This window comes from Haliotis rubra, unplaced genomic scaffold (genome assembly GCF_003918875.1).
Source record: "Haliotis rubra isolate DU_JTF1 unplaced genomic scaffold, ASM391887v1 Scf71, whole genome shotgun sequence".
NCBI lineage: Eukaryota > Metazoa > Mollusca > Gastropoda > Lepetellida > Haliotidae > Haliotis > Haliotis rubra.
In genome coordinates, this window is record NW_025767424.1 from 1,859,414 (window position 1) to 1,879,226 (window position 19,813).

At 38.1% G+C, this 19,813-nt stretch overlaps 1 protein-coding gene and 1 long non-coding RNA gene across 2 annotated transcripts in view; one reads left to right on the forward strand and one right to left on the reverse strand.

The window, feature by feature from the left end:
- LOC124259134 (tubby-related protein 4-like) overlaps window positions 1-19,813 on the reverse strand; it is a 234,226-nt gene that overhangs the window by 22,829 nt on the left and 191,584 nt on the right. The window contains 1 exon segment of the mRNA XM_046693229.1: window positions 18,117-19,282. Coding sequence (XP_046549185.1) covers window positions 18,117-19,282 — 1,166 coding nt within the window.
- Window positions 10-15,115, forward strand: LOC124259095. The gene is made up of 3 exons (XR_006893755.1): window positions 10-20; window positions 5,816-5,820; window positions 14,997-15,115. It is a non-coding gene; the product is annotated as an uncharacterized LOC124259095 (long non-coding RNA).

Below are 19,813 nucleotides of genomic sequence, written 5' to 3' on the forward strand. Positions count from 1 at the left end.
TGTCAGACCTTCAGCGGTCAGTGATAGTGGACATCTACTTAACATCTATTTCAAGAGAGCTTTATAACAATTGACATACCACTCGCATTTTGAAATGACCCACATTTATTAAAACTTTCCCTCATGGATTAAAAAGTTGCTATCATCTGCATATTGTGGACTATAATCTCTGGTTTGACATTTGTTCAGCACTTATTGGTGTTGATAATTACAAAGGCCAATTACAGCAGGGACGGAGAAAGAACTGAGCGTTAGAGTATTTTAAAATCAATTTAAATTTTTAAATTTTTGAAAACAGCAAAAGAATACTGCCAAGGAATGAGTAATATTCCAAAAGAAACGATGAAATTGCATTTACATTTCCTCAGCTTCAAGTTGATTTTCTGTGCAAGGATTTGAAAATTCACCATTTTAAACAATCAATTTCTGCACATGAACTACAAAAATAAAACATACACATAAACCATTCTAGAACACAAGCCAAAACAGAAAATAAACAAGAAATCTTGCCTTAAAATGTAAATATCGGCTTTAAATTCCATAAAAATCTGCAAATATTTTGTGTTTGTTGTTTAACAATTTTCCAAGGTTGTATTTCAGGAACAATCAATCCAGTGATTGATATTATGATAAACGATCCACAGAGTCCAGTAAAGGAAATTCTCAGAGTTCTTGTACAGTGAGAATGCTGATAAACTATGGATCAACACCAGAGAGATTCTGGTCTTAGAACACCTACAGAGGCAGATCCTTGCATACCTTACTAACACAGCTCTGCACAGAGCATTCCAAAGCCTTCGACCACTGAGCAAGTCAGCTATGCTTTCAGTGTTATCTTGTGCAGCCCTTGACAGTCTGAGTGTCTGTGTACAAGTCAAGTGTTAGAGATAAAACAAAATTGGCTTCAGTGAATCCCCCAGGACACTAAGAATCGAAACACTCTGCAGCTCCCGCTCCAAACTGTCTTGAAAAATTTAATTACTTACATTAGCCGTCACACTGTCAGTGTGAAAATTTCAGCCCCTTGAAAAACTGTCGTTTATATTTATTTTAACGTCTTCCATATATATAATTGCAGTTAAATTAATACAGAATATATTGTCATGGTTATTGTTTGGTCATTGTTTCATGATGTTAGTTGATTATTTATCAAGAGACCTAATTTAATCATAAACATGAAGGCCAATGTGTTATTTGCCTCAGTTTTAGAGTCCCAATAGAAAAGAGTACGGTGAATATGTCTGTGGCATTTGGACATCATTGGTTAAGGACAGTAACACGCTTATTTCAAAAGAACTAAAATGGTTGGTGTTTTTCTTTGAAGATTCAAAAAGTGATTGTCAAGGGTTATAATCTTAACTGTGTTTACCTGTGTTCAGACATAAACTGGCATCTGGTACTTATGGACAAGAGGTCAATATTGATGAAAGACAACATTCCAATTTTAGAAGCATTAAAACATTCATTTGATGGCTTTTTTTGGTGTCAAATTCAAAATTTGATAATTACAGACTATAATCTTCACTTGTTTGGTTAGTTTACAGCACAAATTATCATATAGCAATTAAAGCTGCACTGGTAGGATGACTGACAGTTGCCATAGAAACCTAAAAAGCCTTGTGAACAGCAACACTATTGCCAATGCATGAGTATGGTCCTCATAAAATCAGTAAAATTACATTTGCATATTCTGTATTCTGGAAGCCTGCCACTTCCACAAAACATGGAAGCAGAATGGGGACAATTTTATGGATATACAAATTCTTTATTCTGTATAGGCAGCGTTTTAACATAGATTCTAATGTCGTTGTCAAGCAAGTAGAATCTTTGTTGAAACGTTATACAGAATAAAGAAGTTGTAAATCCATAGAATTGTCCTCATTCTTCATATCCTCAACTTTTAGAATGCCAATGAAAGTAAAACATGGAAGTGTGAAAACTGATAGTCTTGAAAATGTGTGTCCCTATGTAATTGGCACTGCTCCCATCCTGAAGCTGTGAATACACAATGCATTTCAGAATGTGGTCAAATCAATATATGTTATATTTGGGATAACACTTTCTCAGTAAAGTGAGGTGAGGTGAGGTGAAATTGGGTTTAACGTCATGCTTGAGAATATTTCGCTCATATGACGACGTGCATGCGTGTGTATGTGTATGTGCGGCTGCTTGTACTAGCCCAGACTTAAGCTGGTTTAATAGTGCTAGCCCACTGAGATACCATGCTGCAGTGAAGCATGAATACCCCACTCAGACACATTATACTGATTCCGAAGCCGACCAGTCCTTGTTGTACCATTAATGCCGAACGCCTGGCAGGGACCAACAAGTACCATATTTTAACGTCTTTTGGTATGACGCGGTCAGGGGATCGAACCCGCGACCTTCCGCTCTGGGCAGACGCTCTAACCACTACACCATGGAGGCGGTCTTCTCAGTAAAGTACAGATTCTAGTACATTTTTGGTTGAGTTGCAAACCCTAGTTGAATTTTTGTAAAAGGCATTGAAAAATGGGAGTCATGATGACTCACAGAAAATGTTTTGGGAGTCATATTCTGAAATTGGGAGTCATGAAAATATTTTGTCAATAACATAATTCCAAAATAATTCGAAATAGAGTAAGGGCTTTGAAAGCACATCTTGTGACACTGTCCACTGTTGAAAGTAATCTGATGCAGTGCATGGTTATATTATTTAGTTGGGTTACTTGGGTTCACTAATTTGAAAAAATATTGCATAAACTATGACTCGTATCAAAGTATTTTGAGAGTATTTGACAAAATTGTTGACTCAACATACACAGGAATTACGCATCACATAAAATCCTGGCTTACCTTATCGTTCATGGATAGAAGTTTCCATTTGAGCCAACAACATATTTCAGTAAACATTTACCTCATGATAAGAATACTGTGTACGAATGGATGTGCAAATTATAGCAAGAGACAATTTCTGCTTCTTCAAAACACAAATGTCATCAATGCATGGGTGTACTTCAAAACACATTCTTACAGCAACAACGTCTGCATTTTAGAAATTGACAAGCAGTTGCAAATAACAGTTTTCCTGATACAGCATTCATGGAGCAGACAATGAATTGCATGAGGTATTATATAAAAGGCCTTTTACAAAATGATGAAAAAAAGTAAATTTACTCTTTAATTTAATAAAGACACTCCTCCATCAAAAGTTATTATAAACATGTCAAAAAAAGATGAACTTAATTTTGCTCTTTTTTTTCTACTTTCCTTTTTTTTCAATTCATGGCAACCTTTTGAACAAACTTCTAAACCTGAAGGCTAGTTAAATAATAAAGACAAAAAGTACCCTAAATGAAATTATCAGCGAGTTTATTCCTGAGCACAAGTGGCCTCCATTTATTGAAAAAATGTTTGCATGTAAAAAGTAAAGTTGATGGGCTTTTTCTCCTTTTTGTCATTACAGTTAATCAGATTTCGATAATTGTTAAGTCACTTGTTAAACTTAAATTAGGAATTTTCCAATTTTATGCAGATTAAATAGAAAATTTATGACTCCAACTAACGCCTGGGGCGGCAAACACATTAAACAAGAAGCATTTCCAACCATCTCCCACTTCATCAGTGACGGTGAAATATAATGAAGAGAGTATCCCCCTTACCATAAAACATATAACATCACAAAAAGGTTATCATATGACACAAGAGGAGTAATGCCTTGTTCATTACTCGGGTAAAAGTAATCTTCATACACGCAGAGCTCTCCCACAACAACAAAAACATAAAGATTTCAGGACAAAGTAGGCATTATGGTGAATATCAACCAAATCAACAGTTTAACAATCGTAATATTCCCCTTGGTTCTGATTAGACCTTCCATCCATATTAATATCTGTTAACCCTATTTAAGTCTTACACAAACCATTCTACAAATAATTAAGTACCTCTCACATCATTGTTCTGCTCGCATAATGGCAATTATTCTGTGCTAAGTTTGCAGAGCAACCAGCATAAGCTTTCGCAGATTGGTGGTTGTTGAACTGAAAGATTTCTGGTCACAATCGTGTCTTAGTTTAAGGTTAGTATTGATCGTGGAAAATATTCTGAACTGAAATTGATTATGCCTGAATCCTGTCTAATGCTTATCCACCAGAGTCCAGTGAAGCTCCTGCTTATGCATTTATGAGACAGAAATTACCACTGTAGACTCCTAGAAACTCCGCCAAGATGTCTCAAGGCCTCTGTGGTTAGAATGGTTACTCAGGTCAACGATGACCTTGGCCAATAAAGAGGCCGACAGACAAACATGCTACTTCATCATAAAGCAGTTGGTGGCTATTACTGCATCCATAAAATGAAAGTAGAGAATACAATTGCAGACTACAAAATGTCAATTGTCTGGGTACCACTTCCTGAAGAGCACCTAATCCTCAGGGTGTTGCCTAATAGTGACAGTTTAATGCAAATCTAGATGTTTCATAATCCAAAATTTTATTTGCCAAATTAAGTTATCTAATTTTGAACACAGTGGTTTTCATTATATTTTCAAATTCTCTTGCATTATCTCTCACCATTGATGTATGGTAGATGTTATGTTTCATGTACAAATGTTGAAATCTACATAACAACTTAAATTTCATTATCATTCAAAAAGTATTAAACTTCTCTCATTTTCTTTCCATATGTTCCAGGATTTAAACAATATTCATGCCATTTTAAGAAAGTTTCAAACTTTCTATTAGATATGAAACTGAAGAAGTTTGCAAGTGCTTTCATCAATAAACTTTCCTGACATAATCCAATCAAAAACTAACTTGTACACTGACTTGAAATTTGTCTGTTCTTTGTTAGGTGAGAAAGTTTGTAGGAGAGTTTGAAGGTGACCTTGAAGGTCTGTGAGCGAGTTGCCAGATGTGAGTAGGGAGATGGATGGATGGGTGTTACGGAGGGGGTGGATGACTTACTGATATGGTTGGTGGGTAGATGAGTTCATAAGTAAGTATTGATGAGGTGGTCCTGTGAGTAGGTCTGTGGCAACGTGAGTGCCTGTGAGGTTTGAGCATCATGGTACGTGTGAGGGTGAGTGGATCTGTGAGGGTGAGTCTTGTGTGAGGGTGTGTGAGTGGGTATTTGTGATGGTGAGTCTTGTGCGATGGTGAGTCTTGTGTGATAGTGAGTGGATCTGTGTGAGTGGGTGTATGTGTGAGGGTGAGTCTTGTGTGATGGTGAGTGGATCTGTGTGAGGGTGAGTGGATCTGTGTGAGGGTGAGTCTTGTGTGAGGGTGTGTGAGTGAGTGCATGTGATGGTGAGTGGATCTGTGTGAGGGTGAGTCTTGTGTGAGTGGGTATTTGTGATGGTGAGTCTTGTGTGAGGGTGTGTGAGTGGGTTAGTGTGATGGCGAGTCTTGTGTGAGGGTGTGTGAGTGGGTATGTGTGATGGTGAGTGGATCTGTGTGAGGGGTGGGTGTGTGAGTGGGTATGCGAGAAGGTGAGTGGATCTGTGTGAGGGTTGGAGTCTTGTGAGTGGGTTTGTGTGATGGTGAGTCTTGTGTGAGGGTGTGTGAGTGGGTATGTGTGAAGGTGAGTGGATCTGTGTGAGGGTGTGTGAGTGGGTATGTGTGATGGTGAGTGGATCCGTGTGAGGGTGAGTCTTGTGTGATGGTGAGTGGATCTGTGTGAGGGTGAGTCTTGTGTGATGGTGAGTCTTGTGTGAAGGTGTGTGAGTGGGTATGTGATGGTGAGTGGATCTGTGTGAGGGTGAGTCTTGTGTGAGTGGGTATGTGAGAAGGTGAGTGTTATGTGTGAGTGGGTGTGTGGTGAGTGGATCTGTGAGGAGAGTAGGTGGGTATGAGAAGAGAGTGGAAATGACTCAGTGATCTGTGTGACAGAGTGAATTATTTGATGAGTGAGAGGGTGTGTGTGTGAGTGGAGTCTGTGAAAGAATGTATGAGCCTTTGTGTGAAAGTGGTGAGTGAGAGAGGTGAGTGTAGTGGGTTTATGAGAGAGTGAGTGGTTTATGAGAGAGTGAGTGGGTTTGGTTTTATGAGAGAGTAAGTGGTTTATGAGAGAGTGAGTGGGTTTATAGTTTTTATGAGAGAGTAAGTGGTTTATGAGAGAGTGAGTGGGTTTATGAGAGAGTAAGTGGTTTATGAAGAGAGTGGGTGGGTGGGTTTATGAGAGAGAGTAAGAGGGTTTATGAGAGAGTGAGTGGGTTTATGAGAGAGTGAGTGGTTTATGAGAGAGTGAGTGGGTTTATGAGAGAGTGAGTGGTTTATGAGAGAGTGAGTGGGTTTATGAGAGAGTGAGTGGTTTATGAGAGAGTGAAGTGGTTTATGAGAGAGTGAGTGGTTTATGAGAGAGTGAGTGGTTTATGAGAGAGTTTGTGGGTTTATGAGAGAGTAAGTGATTTATGAGAGAGTGATTGGGTTTATGAGAGAGTGAATGGTTTATGAGAGAGTGAGTGGGTTTATGAGAGAGTGAGTGGTTTATGAGAGAGTGAGTTGGTTTATGAGAGAGTAAGTGGTTTATAAGAGAGTAAGTGGTTTATGAGAGAGTGAGTGTGTTTATGAGAGAGTAAGAGGTTTATGAGAGAGTGAGTAGGTTTATGAGAGAGTGAGTGGATTTATGAGAGAGTGAGTGGGTTTATGAGAGAGAGTGATTTATGAGAGAGTGAGTGGGTTTATGAGAGAGTGAGTGATTTATGAGAGAGTAAGTGGGTTCATGGGAGAGTAAGTGATTTATGAGAGAGTGAGTGGGTTTATGAGACAATAAGTGGATTATGAGAGAGTGATTGGAGATTGGGGTTTATGAGAGAGTAGAGGTAGGTTTAGGGTTTATGAGAGAGAGTGAGTGGGTTTATATGAGAGAGTGAGTGGGTTATGATGAGAGAATGAGAGAGTGAGTGGGTTATGAGAGAGAGTGAGTGGGTTTATGAGAGAGTGAGTGGTTTTTATGAGAGAGTGAGTGGGTTTATGAGAGAGTGAGTGGTTTATGAGAGAGTGAGTGGTTTATGAGAGAGTGAGTGGGTTTATGATAGAGTAAGTGGTTTATTAGAGAGTCAGTGGTTTATGAGAGAATGAGTGGGTTAATGAGAGAGTGAGTGGTTTATGAGAGTGAGTGGGTTTATGTGAGACTGAGTGGGTTTATGAGAGAGTGAGTAAACAAATGAATGAAAATGATTGTGAAACAGTGAATGAGCAGGTCTGTTATGCAGTGTTCTATAAAGCAAATTCTCAACACTGTGACTAATCTATTTTCATTTTAATTCTATTTTTGTTTCACACAAATGTATACAGTTGGTACACTGTTCACAACAATATAGTCCTATTGTGACTACAACGAAAAACTATCGAAACTATCAAATGACGAGTTATAATTCAAATATAACTACAGGTCGTCGAATATATGACCGCTTGCCAGTCAAGTTCTAACATTATATTTAGGGAGACGTCGTCGAAAACACAACCACTCAAGTCCAAAGTTCTAACAACTGTTCAAAACTGCTATCGAAGAAACCTCGTGCAGGTTCAACTCCACGTGTTTCACGCAGTGAAATCTTCCGCGAAGTACATAGCGTTTGCGTGACTGTTCGTATTTCAGAAACATTAACGCACACGAATATTCTACGTTTAATAACACAGTTCTCCTGAACAAGGTCTATGAAAAAGTTTCCCAGAAAGAGTGAGAATCTGTAAGAGAGAGTGAGAGTGGGTTTGTGAAAGGGGAACAGTGATGCGGATGATTAGCTCAGTATACATTAAATCAACAACTTCTTTTCATCATGACAACAAAGTTTCTCAACAGTGACACAAACAACTTAACTTTCAAATTATTACTCTTTCTCATCACGATTAGACTGAACGCTCCAGTCACCCATTAAAAATTGAATTGTTCACAAATCTTACACAAAAATGCACCTCAGGAAATCCCTTGATTTCAGTTCTAGAAGTTCAACTACAAAGTTCCACATGTAATCTTTCAAAAATCTCCCCCCAAATCTGTATTCAAAATTGATGCCAGAACCGTCTAGCATGACATAATTACTTTGTTGCAATGCCTTCAAACTTGTTTATTACGACAGCTTTGCTCACACAAAGTTAGCAGTCATAAGATCAATATGTCCGAAGTCATAAAGTCAATTACCCATTGGAGCCTGTTTGTGTTACATCAGACCATATTAAACGGAATACATACAAAAATATTGAGCTCATCGAACGATTTCATTGAGACAGTGTCTGAAGCAAGGCTGCATATGCATAATGTCATACCACTTCTCAGACGTTCACAAATAAAGAAGACCTCAACTTCACTAAGAATAATCCCGTCTTCCTGCCATATATAACAGAAAAGAGACAGGAATCTTAATCGTCTAGACACGGAACCATTTGGATATAAACCTGACTCAGAAAACATTTGACTAGTTCGTAAGTGATCAGCAAGGTTATTGACTGTCAGTATTCTATTTCATTAACATTGATGATATAAACAGTCCACTTCTGCTTCACTCTGTTATTGTACGATACCACTACAGCAGCTTCATAATCTTCTGATTTAATGGATATTACCCAGTTTCAGGACTGGCCCTTATTTGCTTTCAATAGTAGATGGTATCTCTAATTGAATCATGAATTTTGCAATTTTTGCAGATTTCAACATTATTGAAGGCCAACCCACTATAACCAGCATAAACTGCCAGCTATCAGTCCACTGCCTGGCATAAAAGATCTTGATGGGGGATGCTACAAGACAGACGTCAGGAAGTTTGAAAGACTGTAGTTAGCTGTCATTAGATTTTCTCACTCTGAAAAAATTTAGTAAAATAGAAATGTGAATAGAGGTAAACAAGATGTCAAGTTGAATGTGAATTGTAAGAATAATTTTATTTTTGGTGAACGCAGAACATTAATCTGTCTCCAAGGAAACACTGGGAAAGCTTGTTCTGCATTTATTTCATTACCGCCATTTGTGTTTTGCAAATACCAAATTATGTTTTTGTTAGATCTATTCGATTTTTTGCTCAATCATGACTGACTAGTGTTGGGAATCGGTTGTGATTTCATAATCGATCATCGGTTACAATCGGATTGGCTCAACCGATCAATCATCGGTTAATAATCGGTTAAATGAAATGACAAGAATAACCTCTGAATAAAACATGTTACACAAGACCATGTGTTTGGTATTGTCTCAGACTCCTAAAGGTAAGTAAGTTCAGTTCAGAGACAGATGGTTGAATTTGAACAAAAGAAGAGAAAAAGAATTTGTTCTTTTTATGGTTTATTTTTTATTTACCATCAATGCCAGAGATGCCAACCTCAACAATTTTATCATACTAGTGACTACAAATTTTAGCCTAAAACTACTAATACGTTTCACTAGAAATTCTACAGAAATTGGAAGAACATTCATTGAAATTGAAATATATAGACACAAACATGTATTTTCACTAACTAAGTACAAGACAAATATCAATTATGTTCTTGATTTCGACAAATAAATAATCTCTGATCATTTATGAAATCAACTTTCAGGATTTATTTCATATATTTTATGTTTGCAAGTAGATATATATCCAAAATTGACTCTGACATAGCAAAGTAAAAGGTAACTCAAGTTTTAACACCTGATTTACGATAATTCATGTAACAAGGCCTACATGTCATTCGTTTTCAATAATGTTTTAATTTGTTTGTATGCATTGTGTAGTTTCAAATTTCGTACTGATAGTAATAGACTTAAGAGTATGGACGGATTCATATCATGGACGTATAACATGATGATACTTTTCTATTAGACCATTCACTTGTTAGTATCAATTTAAAATTCATGCAGTCGATACCTTTGTTTATGATATTCCTTCGACAAATCGACAAATTGCCTTTGACATGTCAAGTTTATCCTTCGTTGGGGACCCCTGACATTTCTTCCAAAATCCAAACACTTCCAAGCGTTGGATCTGCCTTTCCCGCAAGGGTAGTTGAATATTTCATCGACATCAACCCGGGTCACAGTCAGCCATTTTGTTTGGCCGAAAGCTAACAACAATTATGATTTGACCAAAACTTACGCTTATTTATCTTAACACATTACTGGCAGATCATTATTTATTTAGACTTTTTGTTCCTTTTGTTTATTTTTATATTCTGCAGCTGGGTTATTATGTATTTAGAATCGTCCGTCATGAACAAGGTAAGCAGCTAAGCAGCAGTTAATGCGCTCATGGAATGAGGTAAACATGCAAGTCATCGCTCTGCCGAGTGTGCATGCCAGTTTGTTGTGATCGACAGCTACAATAAATATGACATGAAGCGAAACAAAATATATACACTGTGTATCCATTTTCAGTCAACTTCACTTCATTTCAAGGCGTAAGTAGACGCAATATGATTGTGAATTTTGTGAATAATGCGGACCGAAGTTATAATCATTTGTAACTGCCAGTTGTCTTGTGGTCTGAGTTGGGTATTCATTACTGTTTTCGTAAAAATCATTAGCGACAATCGATCATGAAATTTTGCAATCGATTGTCTCGTCGGAAAAGGGTAACCAATCAATTTTCGATTATAATCGATCATCGGAACACCACTATGACTGACAGTAAAGATATAAATTACACTTACAGGGGTGGAAATAACTTTAAAATTGCTAGTGTACTCCGGCACAGTGGCACATTTAAAATCACTTGCCCTGATATTTTTTCCACTATACCGGCCGTTTTCTTGTTGATTTTATAAATAAACAAGATAATTAACATTGGAAAGTCAACTGGACACCGGTACAGTGTGATATACAAATTTCCTTGCCCGACAGAAAAAAACACTGGACTCGGATGTGGGGCAATGGGTTATTTCCACCCCTGACTTAGCTGTTTTGATATTCCACATTTCTCTTGAACAATACAAATACAACTCAGCTTCTGTTTCTGACATGGATGGTGCATGACAAGAAAAACAATATGTAACACAATATGTTATGATTGGTTTTGTCATTTATCATTGTGGTGGCGGCAGTAGTGGGGAGAGGTTGTGAAGGTGTTGGGGTTGTGAAGGTGTTGGGGTTGTGAAGAAATGGCATCACAGACTAAGTGTAGTGAGAGCGATGGGAGTTGGATTGGAATGGAGACCCTCCTACGATGCCTGAGTGATGATATGTCATCATGACATGCTCGAAACTCAAGGATGCTATCAATTAAGAATGAACTCATCTACTTAGTTACACACTCATCTCAATCCTCTACTGACTGTATTCACTACACATTCATTCTCTTGCTCATCTGTTCACTAATCCAGTCTCTAACCCACTCATCCAGCAACTGATCTCATTCACTAAGTGAAGAACTGATCTACTCTCTAACCCACTCATCCACTCATTAGCAACTGATCTCATTCACTTCATCAAGAACTGATCTACTCCCTAACCTACTTGTCTACTCACTCAGCAACTGATCTCATTCACTTCCTCAAGAACTCATCTACTCTCTAACCTACTTGTCTACTCACTCAGCAACTGATCTCATTCACTTTGTCAAGAACTAATCTACTCTCTAACCTACACAGTCAAGAACTGATCTACTCTCTAACCTACTTGTCTACTCACTCAGCAACTGATCTCATTCACTTGGTCAAGAACTAATCTATTCTCTAACCTACTTGCCTACTCACTCAGCAACTGATCTCATTCACTTCGTCAAGAACAGATCTATTCTCTAACCTACTTGTCTACTCACTCAGCAACTGATCTCATTCACTTGGTCAAGAACTAATCTATTCTCACTCCTTCCCAGAGTTCCATGAGGCAAGCCAGCATAGTACCTCTGCCACAGGCCAGAAAAATGTGACGATTCGTCACATCTTGCACCGTCCATTCAATACAATTTACTTATTTCTAAACTCTTTTAGTTTTGACGAGTCTACACAACTAATTAAACATCTTTGACAGAATGGGTTAGTTTCATTGAGAAAATATCCAAAAACATGTAACACTATTTCGATTTGCGTAGCGATCCTTTGTTTACATAGGTTGTACGGCTCCACGTGCTGTCATCGAAGCTGATGGAGAGCAAGCGATGCAGCCAGTTTGATATCTAAATATGTACTGTCATAGACCTTACTGTCGCAGTTGTGGAAGAATGTATATGTAACAATGTAAAACATTATGAAGAGAGCGCTGAAAAGCTTTCGTGAGTCCAGTCTCTTCTAATAATGAATATGCGCGTTTGATTACAAACAAGAGAAAAGTCCGGTCACGTGATATGCAAATTAGCCTGTGGCAGTGATGTTATGTTAAGTCATCGCTGTGCCGGAGTGTGACTCACTCAGTGAAGAACTGATCTACTCTCTAACCCACTAAGTGAAGAACTGATCTACTCTCTAACCCACTAAGTGAAGAACTGATCTACTCTCTAGCCCACTAAGTGAAGAACTGATCTACTCTCTAACCCACTAAGTGAAGAACTGATCTACTCTCTAACCCACTAAGTGAAGAACTTATCTACTCTCTAACCCACTAAGTGAAGAACTGATCTACTCTCTAACCCACTATGTGAAGAACTGATCTACTCTCTATCCCACTAAGTGAATAACTGATCTAACCTCTAACCCACTCATCCCCTCACTCCCCAACTGATCAGTAACTCATCAACTGATCCCTACCTGATCAAACTCCCTAGAAAAAACAAGAACATCACAATAGCCACTGACTGACTTTTCCATCCCATCAAACATCCAGTTATTGTTAAAAATGGCCCCACCAACCATCAAATTACAACATTCAATAGTACATCACAAGTTTCAATCATTACATGTGAACATTCCTGAACAGCTAGTATCAAGAAATGATCAGATATATTCCTTCCTTCAAGCTAAAATATCATGAAATACAACACTCCATCAACCACTTCTAATCAATCACAGACTACAGAACAGCTTCTTTCATTCCATCAGAATCATAAATTCACCAGAGATGATAAAAATATATTATCGCCAGAAAATCAGTCAGTTTGATAAAGCTGTTACAATTCCTGTAGATTCAATCAAATTTCTGACTTGTCCCCCCAAAATAATTAGATTTGTAAAAGATTAGCTAAAGGTAATTAAATTTGCTACCAGTTTCTAGTTCATGAATGCAACACAATTTGCCATCAGATTTAAGTTTGTTGGCGCAGAACTAACTGATTCATGCAGCACCTATTGTATCTCCGACACATATTTCAAACAAAATAATCATGAAGTAATAGTGTTAAAATCATTAATATCTTGCTGAGATTCAATTCTGCAACTTGACATCTTACATATTTTAGTCCATTACACCCTGAATGTTACTATGAGATGATCCACCAGTTCATGCAAATTCCAAAATGCAATACCCATTTTACACCACAGGTGTGGGTAAATATAACTATATTGTCTTGTTTTAATGCAATCATTTCTTCTTAAAATGTAAGACAATGTGAGATATATTTTACTTGACTTCTTGGCAAAATGGGTCAATTTTACAATTAAAATGACACTAATTATACATGTAGAACTTTGAAACGTAGACAACAAGTCTGAGGCTAATCCGAAAAACAAACATCTATGGTAACAGTCGCCAAAAAAGGTGCAACTCTAATTGACAAAAACATTGACACTAATAATTGTAAAAATTTTAAGCTTTAAAGGGTCATTAAATCCACCACCTGGTGTGCATATCTTCATCAGGGACACGAAGTGACCCAGTCTACTAGGCACCGCACTTCGACTGACAAAGTTGCAGCCCTTGGGCAGGCTGGAGGTCTGTAATTGTGGGTTCGAGTCCCAGTTCAGCCCTATCATGTTTCAAGGTTTGTCAGTACCATATCTATGATGGTGGGTTTCTTGAAACTGGTAAACATTTATCAACTGATTGTTAAACAAAGCACCAAAGCCTCTTCTTATTCACTGCTGGGCAGTGGGGTAGCCTAGTGGTTAAAGCGTCTGCTCGTCATGCCAAAGACCCGAGGTTTGATTCCCCACATGGATACAATGTGTGAAGCTCATTTCTACTGTCCCCTACCGTAACATTGCTGGAATATTGCTAAAATGGTCGAAACACCATACTCATTCACTCACTCACTCTTCATTGCTGCAAATATCAGTGAAATATAAGGAAGCTTGACTAAGTCATTGCTATCAATTTTACAATATTAACAACGAACTGGGTATGAGCGTAGATCCCAAATAACCAATGCTTGTTGTTTTGATATTGAAAGGATCGAATGGTCAGGATCAGCTACTTGGATGAACCCATGTCATGGTCTCCCAAGATTACCAACTGTATTCCTTGATGCTCATGATGTCAATCACTACACTATCAAGGCTTGGTTATTTACAAAACGTTGCCATATTACTGGAATATTGCTGAGTGCTTCATTACACAACAAACAAAACAGAAACTTATGTAAGCTTTGGGCCTCAGTAAGCAACGCATGCATCAAGCCATCTAAAGACTGGAATATGTGGAAACCACATTAGCAGGGGTGGAAATAACTTTAAAATTGCTAGTGTACTCCGGTACAGTGGCACATGTAAAATCACTTGCCCTGATAAGTCTTCCACTATACTGGCTGATTTTCTTGTTGATTTTTTTAAATATACAACATAATTAACATTGGAAAGTCAACTGGACACCGGTACAGCGTGATATACAAATTTGCTTGCCCGACAGAAAAAAAACACTGGACTGGGGCGTCGGGCAATGGGTTATTTCAAAACCCCTGCATTAGCTGTATGGATCAGTGCTTAGATTGCTGACTTGGTGTGTCTGCAATTAGGTGCCTGATTCTGAAAATCCTGGATGGGACTCATTTCAGATATACCATATGTCATATTTGACCTCTTTCTAAATGGTATTGTGCATTCATAGCTAGAATATTGCTGAGTGCGGCATAAACAGCAACCAAATAGTATTTACATATGTATGGCACTCTTTACTGACTGTGGTGCACTTCAGCTGGATATCAGCCTCTGAACAGTTCTACATAAATCTCTGAAGTTGGTCAGCAAGCAATTCATTGCAGTAATCCTCATTGTAAACCAAAATTCACTGTGTTCTTTAATCTGATTGGTTGAAAAACGTGATCAAATGGTATTCGATTCCCGGAAATTCACTGCGTATTAATACTTACAAACATCGCTCACACCATTGTATTGTTACGTCGTCAGCTGCGATGACGTCATTCAAATCATATTGTGACGTAAGGTCCTAATGACGTCACAAATGAGCAGTTCCAGATGCTACCATGAGAGACAGCCGAAACGGCCGGTTGATGACATTTCACTGCTGTACCCGTACACGATGTCAATGAGTGCAGACACAAAAACATGTGTGGACCTTTTGGTTTACTTTTGTGTTTACAATGTCGATAAACATCATGTGTTGTTAATTTCGGTGTTATTGAGTATTTGAAGCACGGAATATTCCATTTGAAACCTCCGCCTGACGCCGTCAGTTCCAAATGAATTCCCGTGCTTCAAATACTCAATAACACCCGGAAATTGGCCAACACATGATGTTTATCTCCTAATTTAAATCTGTCTAATATACATAGTGTGTCTAAAATTCCTAGACCTGTTATAATATGCATTTGTTTCTATAATGGTACATCTTCTCGGCCATTACTGTGACACAAAAAAAATTAAACATTTCAAAGAATAGAGAAATTGAACATTTAAATTCTTGCAAAGTAAATCAGCCTGAAACTGACAAACTAAATGTAATTTACAGAATCATACTCATGCCTAAGCAATGGCTATAGCTATTTACAAGGATTTTTGTGTTTAACCGATGATGTCCAAATGCCACCGATATATTCACCATACTCATTTCTACTGGGGCTCTAAAACTGAGGCAAATAACACATTGGCATTCATTTTTGTGATTAGCTTAAGTTCCTTTGTCCTAAGGGAGATATTAAACTTCTCATAAATGTATCGCTTTTCGAGTTAAACTAAGTTTTCCAAAGTTCAGAATAGGTTTTCATGTATGTGAACGCTGAATAACAGATCTGTTTTGCAGCCATGGGTACATTTTTGCAATGGTGTATGGAGATGTGGATGTTAACCTTTATTTGTGTCACAATATATTACTTCATAAAATACTGGTTGAAAATACATAAATGCCATATTGGTGATTACGTTGAAAATGTTACAATATGAGTGAGTTTAGTTTAGTTTTACACTGCTTTTAGCAATATTCCAGCAATATCATGGCATGGGACCCCAGAAATGGGCTTCACACATTGTACCCATGTGGGGAATCGAACCCAGGTCTTCTGCATGACAACCAAACACTTTAACCACAAGGCCACCCCACTGCCCTGTTACAATATGATGCGTTATATAAACTCTATTTATCATGTGAAGAACATTCTCCATGAATGTAATTACTCTTAATTATGGAACAATCGATTCTTAAGAAAAATCAAGAAGTATTTTTAATGCCAATAAGACAAACTGGTGTCGTCAGGTATTAAATTCAATAGCACTTTATTTAATTAATTTTATGTCATTTTCATTGTTGATGACCCGTGAAGATCTGGGCTAGTGTTAGCAACCCATGTCTGTTGTAAGAGGTGACTAACAGGATCGGGTGATGAAACTCGCTGACTTGGTTGGTTCATATCACAATTGAATAGATCGGCGCTAACAATGTCAATCACCAAATTGTCTGTCAAGGCATGATTGTTTATAGACCATCATCACATAGGTAAAACAAATACAAACAAAATATCTCATTGATTAATGACTGAACTTCAGAAACACGATAATATTCCCCAAAATCAGAGAATGTGTACAGAATGTAATATATATTCAATAGTATGTAATTTCACATCAATGAAGGACTGCTAATTGACATGTACTAAATATCATAACCTGAGAGAAATGTACACCTAAAACGGTACTAATTTGTTCTTCCATATGTAGATAAATTTGTTTATGTGATGCAATTAGTCAATACAAATATCATTTGTAATGTATCAATGTATACAGTTATTATTTTGTGTCTTTTAGAAAGTAGTTTGTGTGTACAACCTCTCCACATATACATTGTAATACATGCAACACCTTTTATCATTGCAAATTAAAAACACACACAAAAAAAAACAAAAACAATTTAGACATTCAATAACTGAAACAAAATAGAAAAGAAAGTCTAATATCTTTTATGTCATCCATCTTAACTTAATTTCTTTTGGAACATTAAGGTCGTTGCTGGAAACTGTATTTTCAGTTATGTGATTGTGATAGATCTATCCATAGCCATGTTGAGAGTCATCTGGTTTAATGGCACTGTTGTTTTTTAACATTGCCTTGAACACATCACCTCATTCTTCAAGGGCTGCCATCGTGACTCCACCCCTTGAGACAGAAGTGTGTCAGCATTTTTTAAAGACCCCTGCAAACTGGACCTGTTACAGGCTAAACTAATCCAGTTATGTGATTGTGATAGATCTATCCATAGCCATGTTGAGAGTCATCTGGTTTAATGGCACTGTTGTTTTTTAACATCGCCTTGAACACATCACCTCATTCTTCAAGGGCTGCCATCGTGACTCCACCCCTTTAGACAGAAGTGTGTCAGCATTTTTTAAAGACCCCTTCAAACTGGACCTGTTCCAGGCTAAACTTAATCCATAAGTAGCTCTATTACTAACTAATATCAGTAAGCTTATTTCATATGGTTTTAGTGACTACTCTGCAGAAGTTACCTCAAATATTAAAAACAAAGCTCATTTGAAAAATACCAGTTGCCAAAGTGAGTGAGTGAGTTTTGTTTTACGCTGCCTTTAGCAATATTCCAGCAATATAACAGTGGGGGACACCAGAAATGGGCTTCACACATTGTACCCATGTGGAAATCAAACCCAGGTATTCGACCTGATGAGTGAATGCTTTAACCACTAAGCTACTCCACCGCCCCCAGATGCCAAAGAAGCAACTAAGCTCTTGGTTGATTGATAAGTAGGATGAATGAAACCTTTTTCTGTACCTTTGATATAGCTTAGATAACCAAGGCATACGTTCATGTCTACTATCGTCAACAAGAATGGATAATTGTAGTATGGCTGTAAGGACAGTCTGTAATACCATAAGCTGTAGAAGATCAGAAATTTGACATACCTTTTGTTTCAGCTGAGATTTTTGGAAGGTCTCCAGATTCTTGTAACTATGGCCGCCTTTCATCTCCTCTATAGCAAGCAAAATGTCTTCATCTGAACTGTCCACTGCTCTGGAATGTTTGGTTTTCCTTCTGAATACAGGACTAAGATGCCGACACTTTCCTTTCAAAATCTCTTCACGTAATTTTCTTGTAGGTGAGTCAATTTTTCTCACTGGTGAGGCTGGTAGTGATGCACTATGTAAAATTTCAATATCACCACCATTTGTCAATTCTGTCTCCTTGAACAGAGACTTGCCTACCACATTAATGCCCCTGTCCACAGACCCATGCCCAACGGGCTGACCATCATCAAACAGAACCAGGGAAGCAGATGTATCTTCTTCCATCACCAGAGAATCACAGCTGTTCCGTTCTGAAAAGGTCTGTACGTTATTGGTTTCCTCAGAAGGATCAAAGTCTACAGAACCCTGTTGAGCAAGGTATAGGCGCCGTTGAAGGTCCACCACAGTGGGTGCAGTTGGACTGCAATCTCCCACCAAATTATTTTCAAAAGGAAGCTCCGTATTTTCTGGGGTTTCCTCATCAATGTATTTGATTGCCTCGCTGGCTGGATCTGCCCATCTTGGGCTGTCCCCTGGTCGGACATCTGAGGGGACAACTGTGTCTGAGTCTGTGGAACTGGGACTTTGCCTGGGCACATTTGGAGTAGTTGCATCAGTTGAGCTGAGGATGAGTCCTGCCCCACCATTAGCTGGGCCTTGTTGCACATTGGAAGCCTTCACTGAAGCAGTTGCACTAAGCGGGGTACATTTTCTCACTTTGGGTCGAGCACCTTGATTAGCATAGTTTTCTTTCACCACATTGCTGTCACTACCATTTTCAAGCTTAAATGCTAAAGAGTTATGATTCAAACCATTCCTAATTGGAGATAAGGATCTGGATCTTATACTCCCTGAGTGGGAAAGTCTTGTTGGCAAGAATGTGGCATTGGGGGCATCACTATGCCCATTTACAGCACTGCCGACATCCTCTCCTCGACAGGCTTCACCACGAGCTGGTTGAACATCCACTGAGATCTGATTCGCTTGTTGTAAGTCTGTATTAACAGGCATCACCTTATCCACCGGTTCAGAGGTAACCTCATTATCCAGACCATCACTTGTTGCTGGAACATAAAGAACGGTTGGAAAGCATAAGGGGAAAACAGGTCATGAGTTCTTGCAGAATTTCTGCAAAATGGCTACATCACAATTGTCATGAGTTTTCTCTTAGATATTTCCCTTACTTGTAAATAAGTCTTGAGTCACCGGATAAAAGGTCAAAATTTGCAATCCAACTACTGTCAAAATAAGAGAGACCAGACTGGGACAGCAATGATCTTATACCTTTAGCAGACTGTTGTAACCTCTTATATCCTGACACTAGCCATGCAAACATCATAGGTACAGACTAAATACACAAGCTAGACCAGAAAAACATCTTATTCCAAATAAAAGATATCATGAAAACTATTTCCAACCCAGACACAAGATCATGGAAAAATCTTCAAATCTTTGACCACTACCTTCAGACCAGAGAACCACCTTACACCAAAATGCCCCATGACAGAAATAGCTCTAACCCAGAATCACCTTTTCCCAGGCCAAATTATTAAACCATGGAGGTGAGGTGTCGTGCTTGAGAATATTTCGGTCAT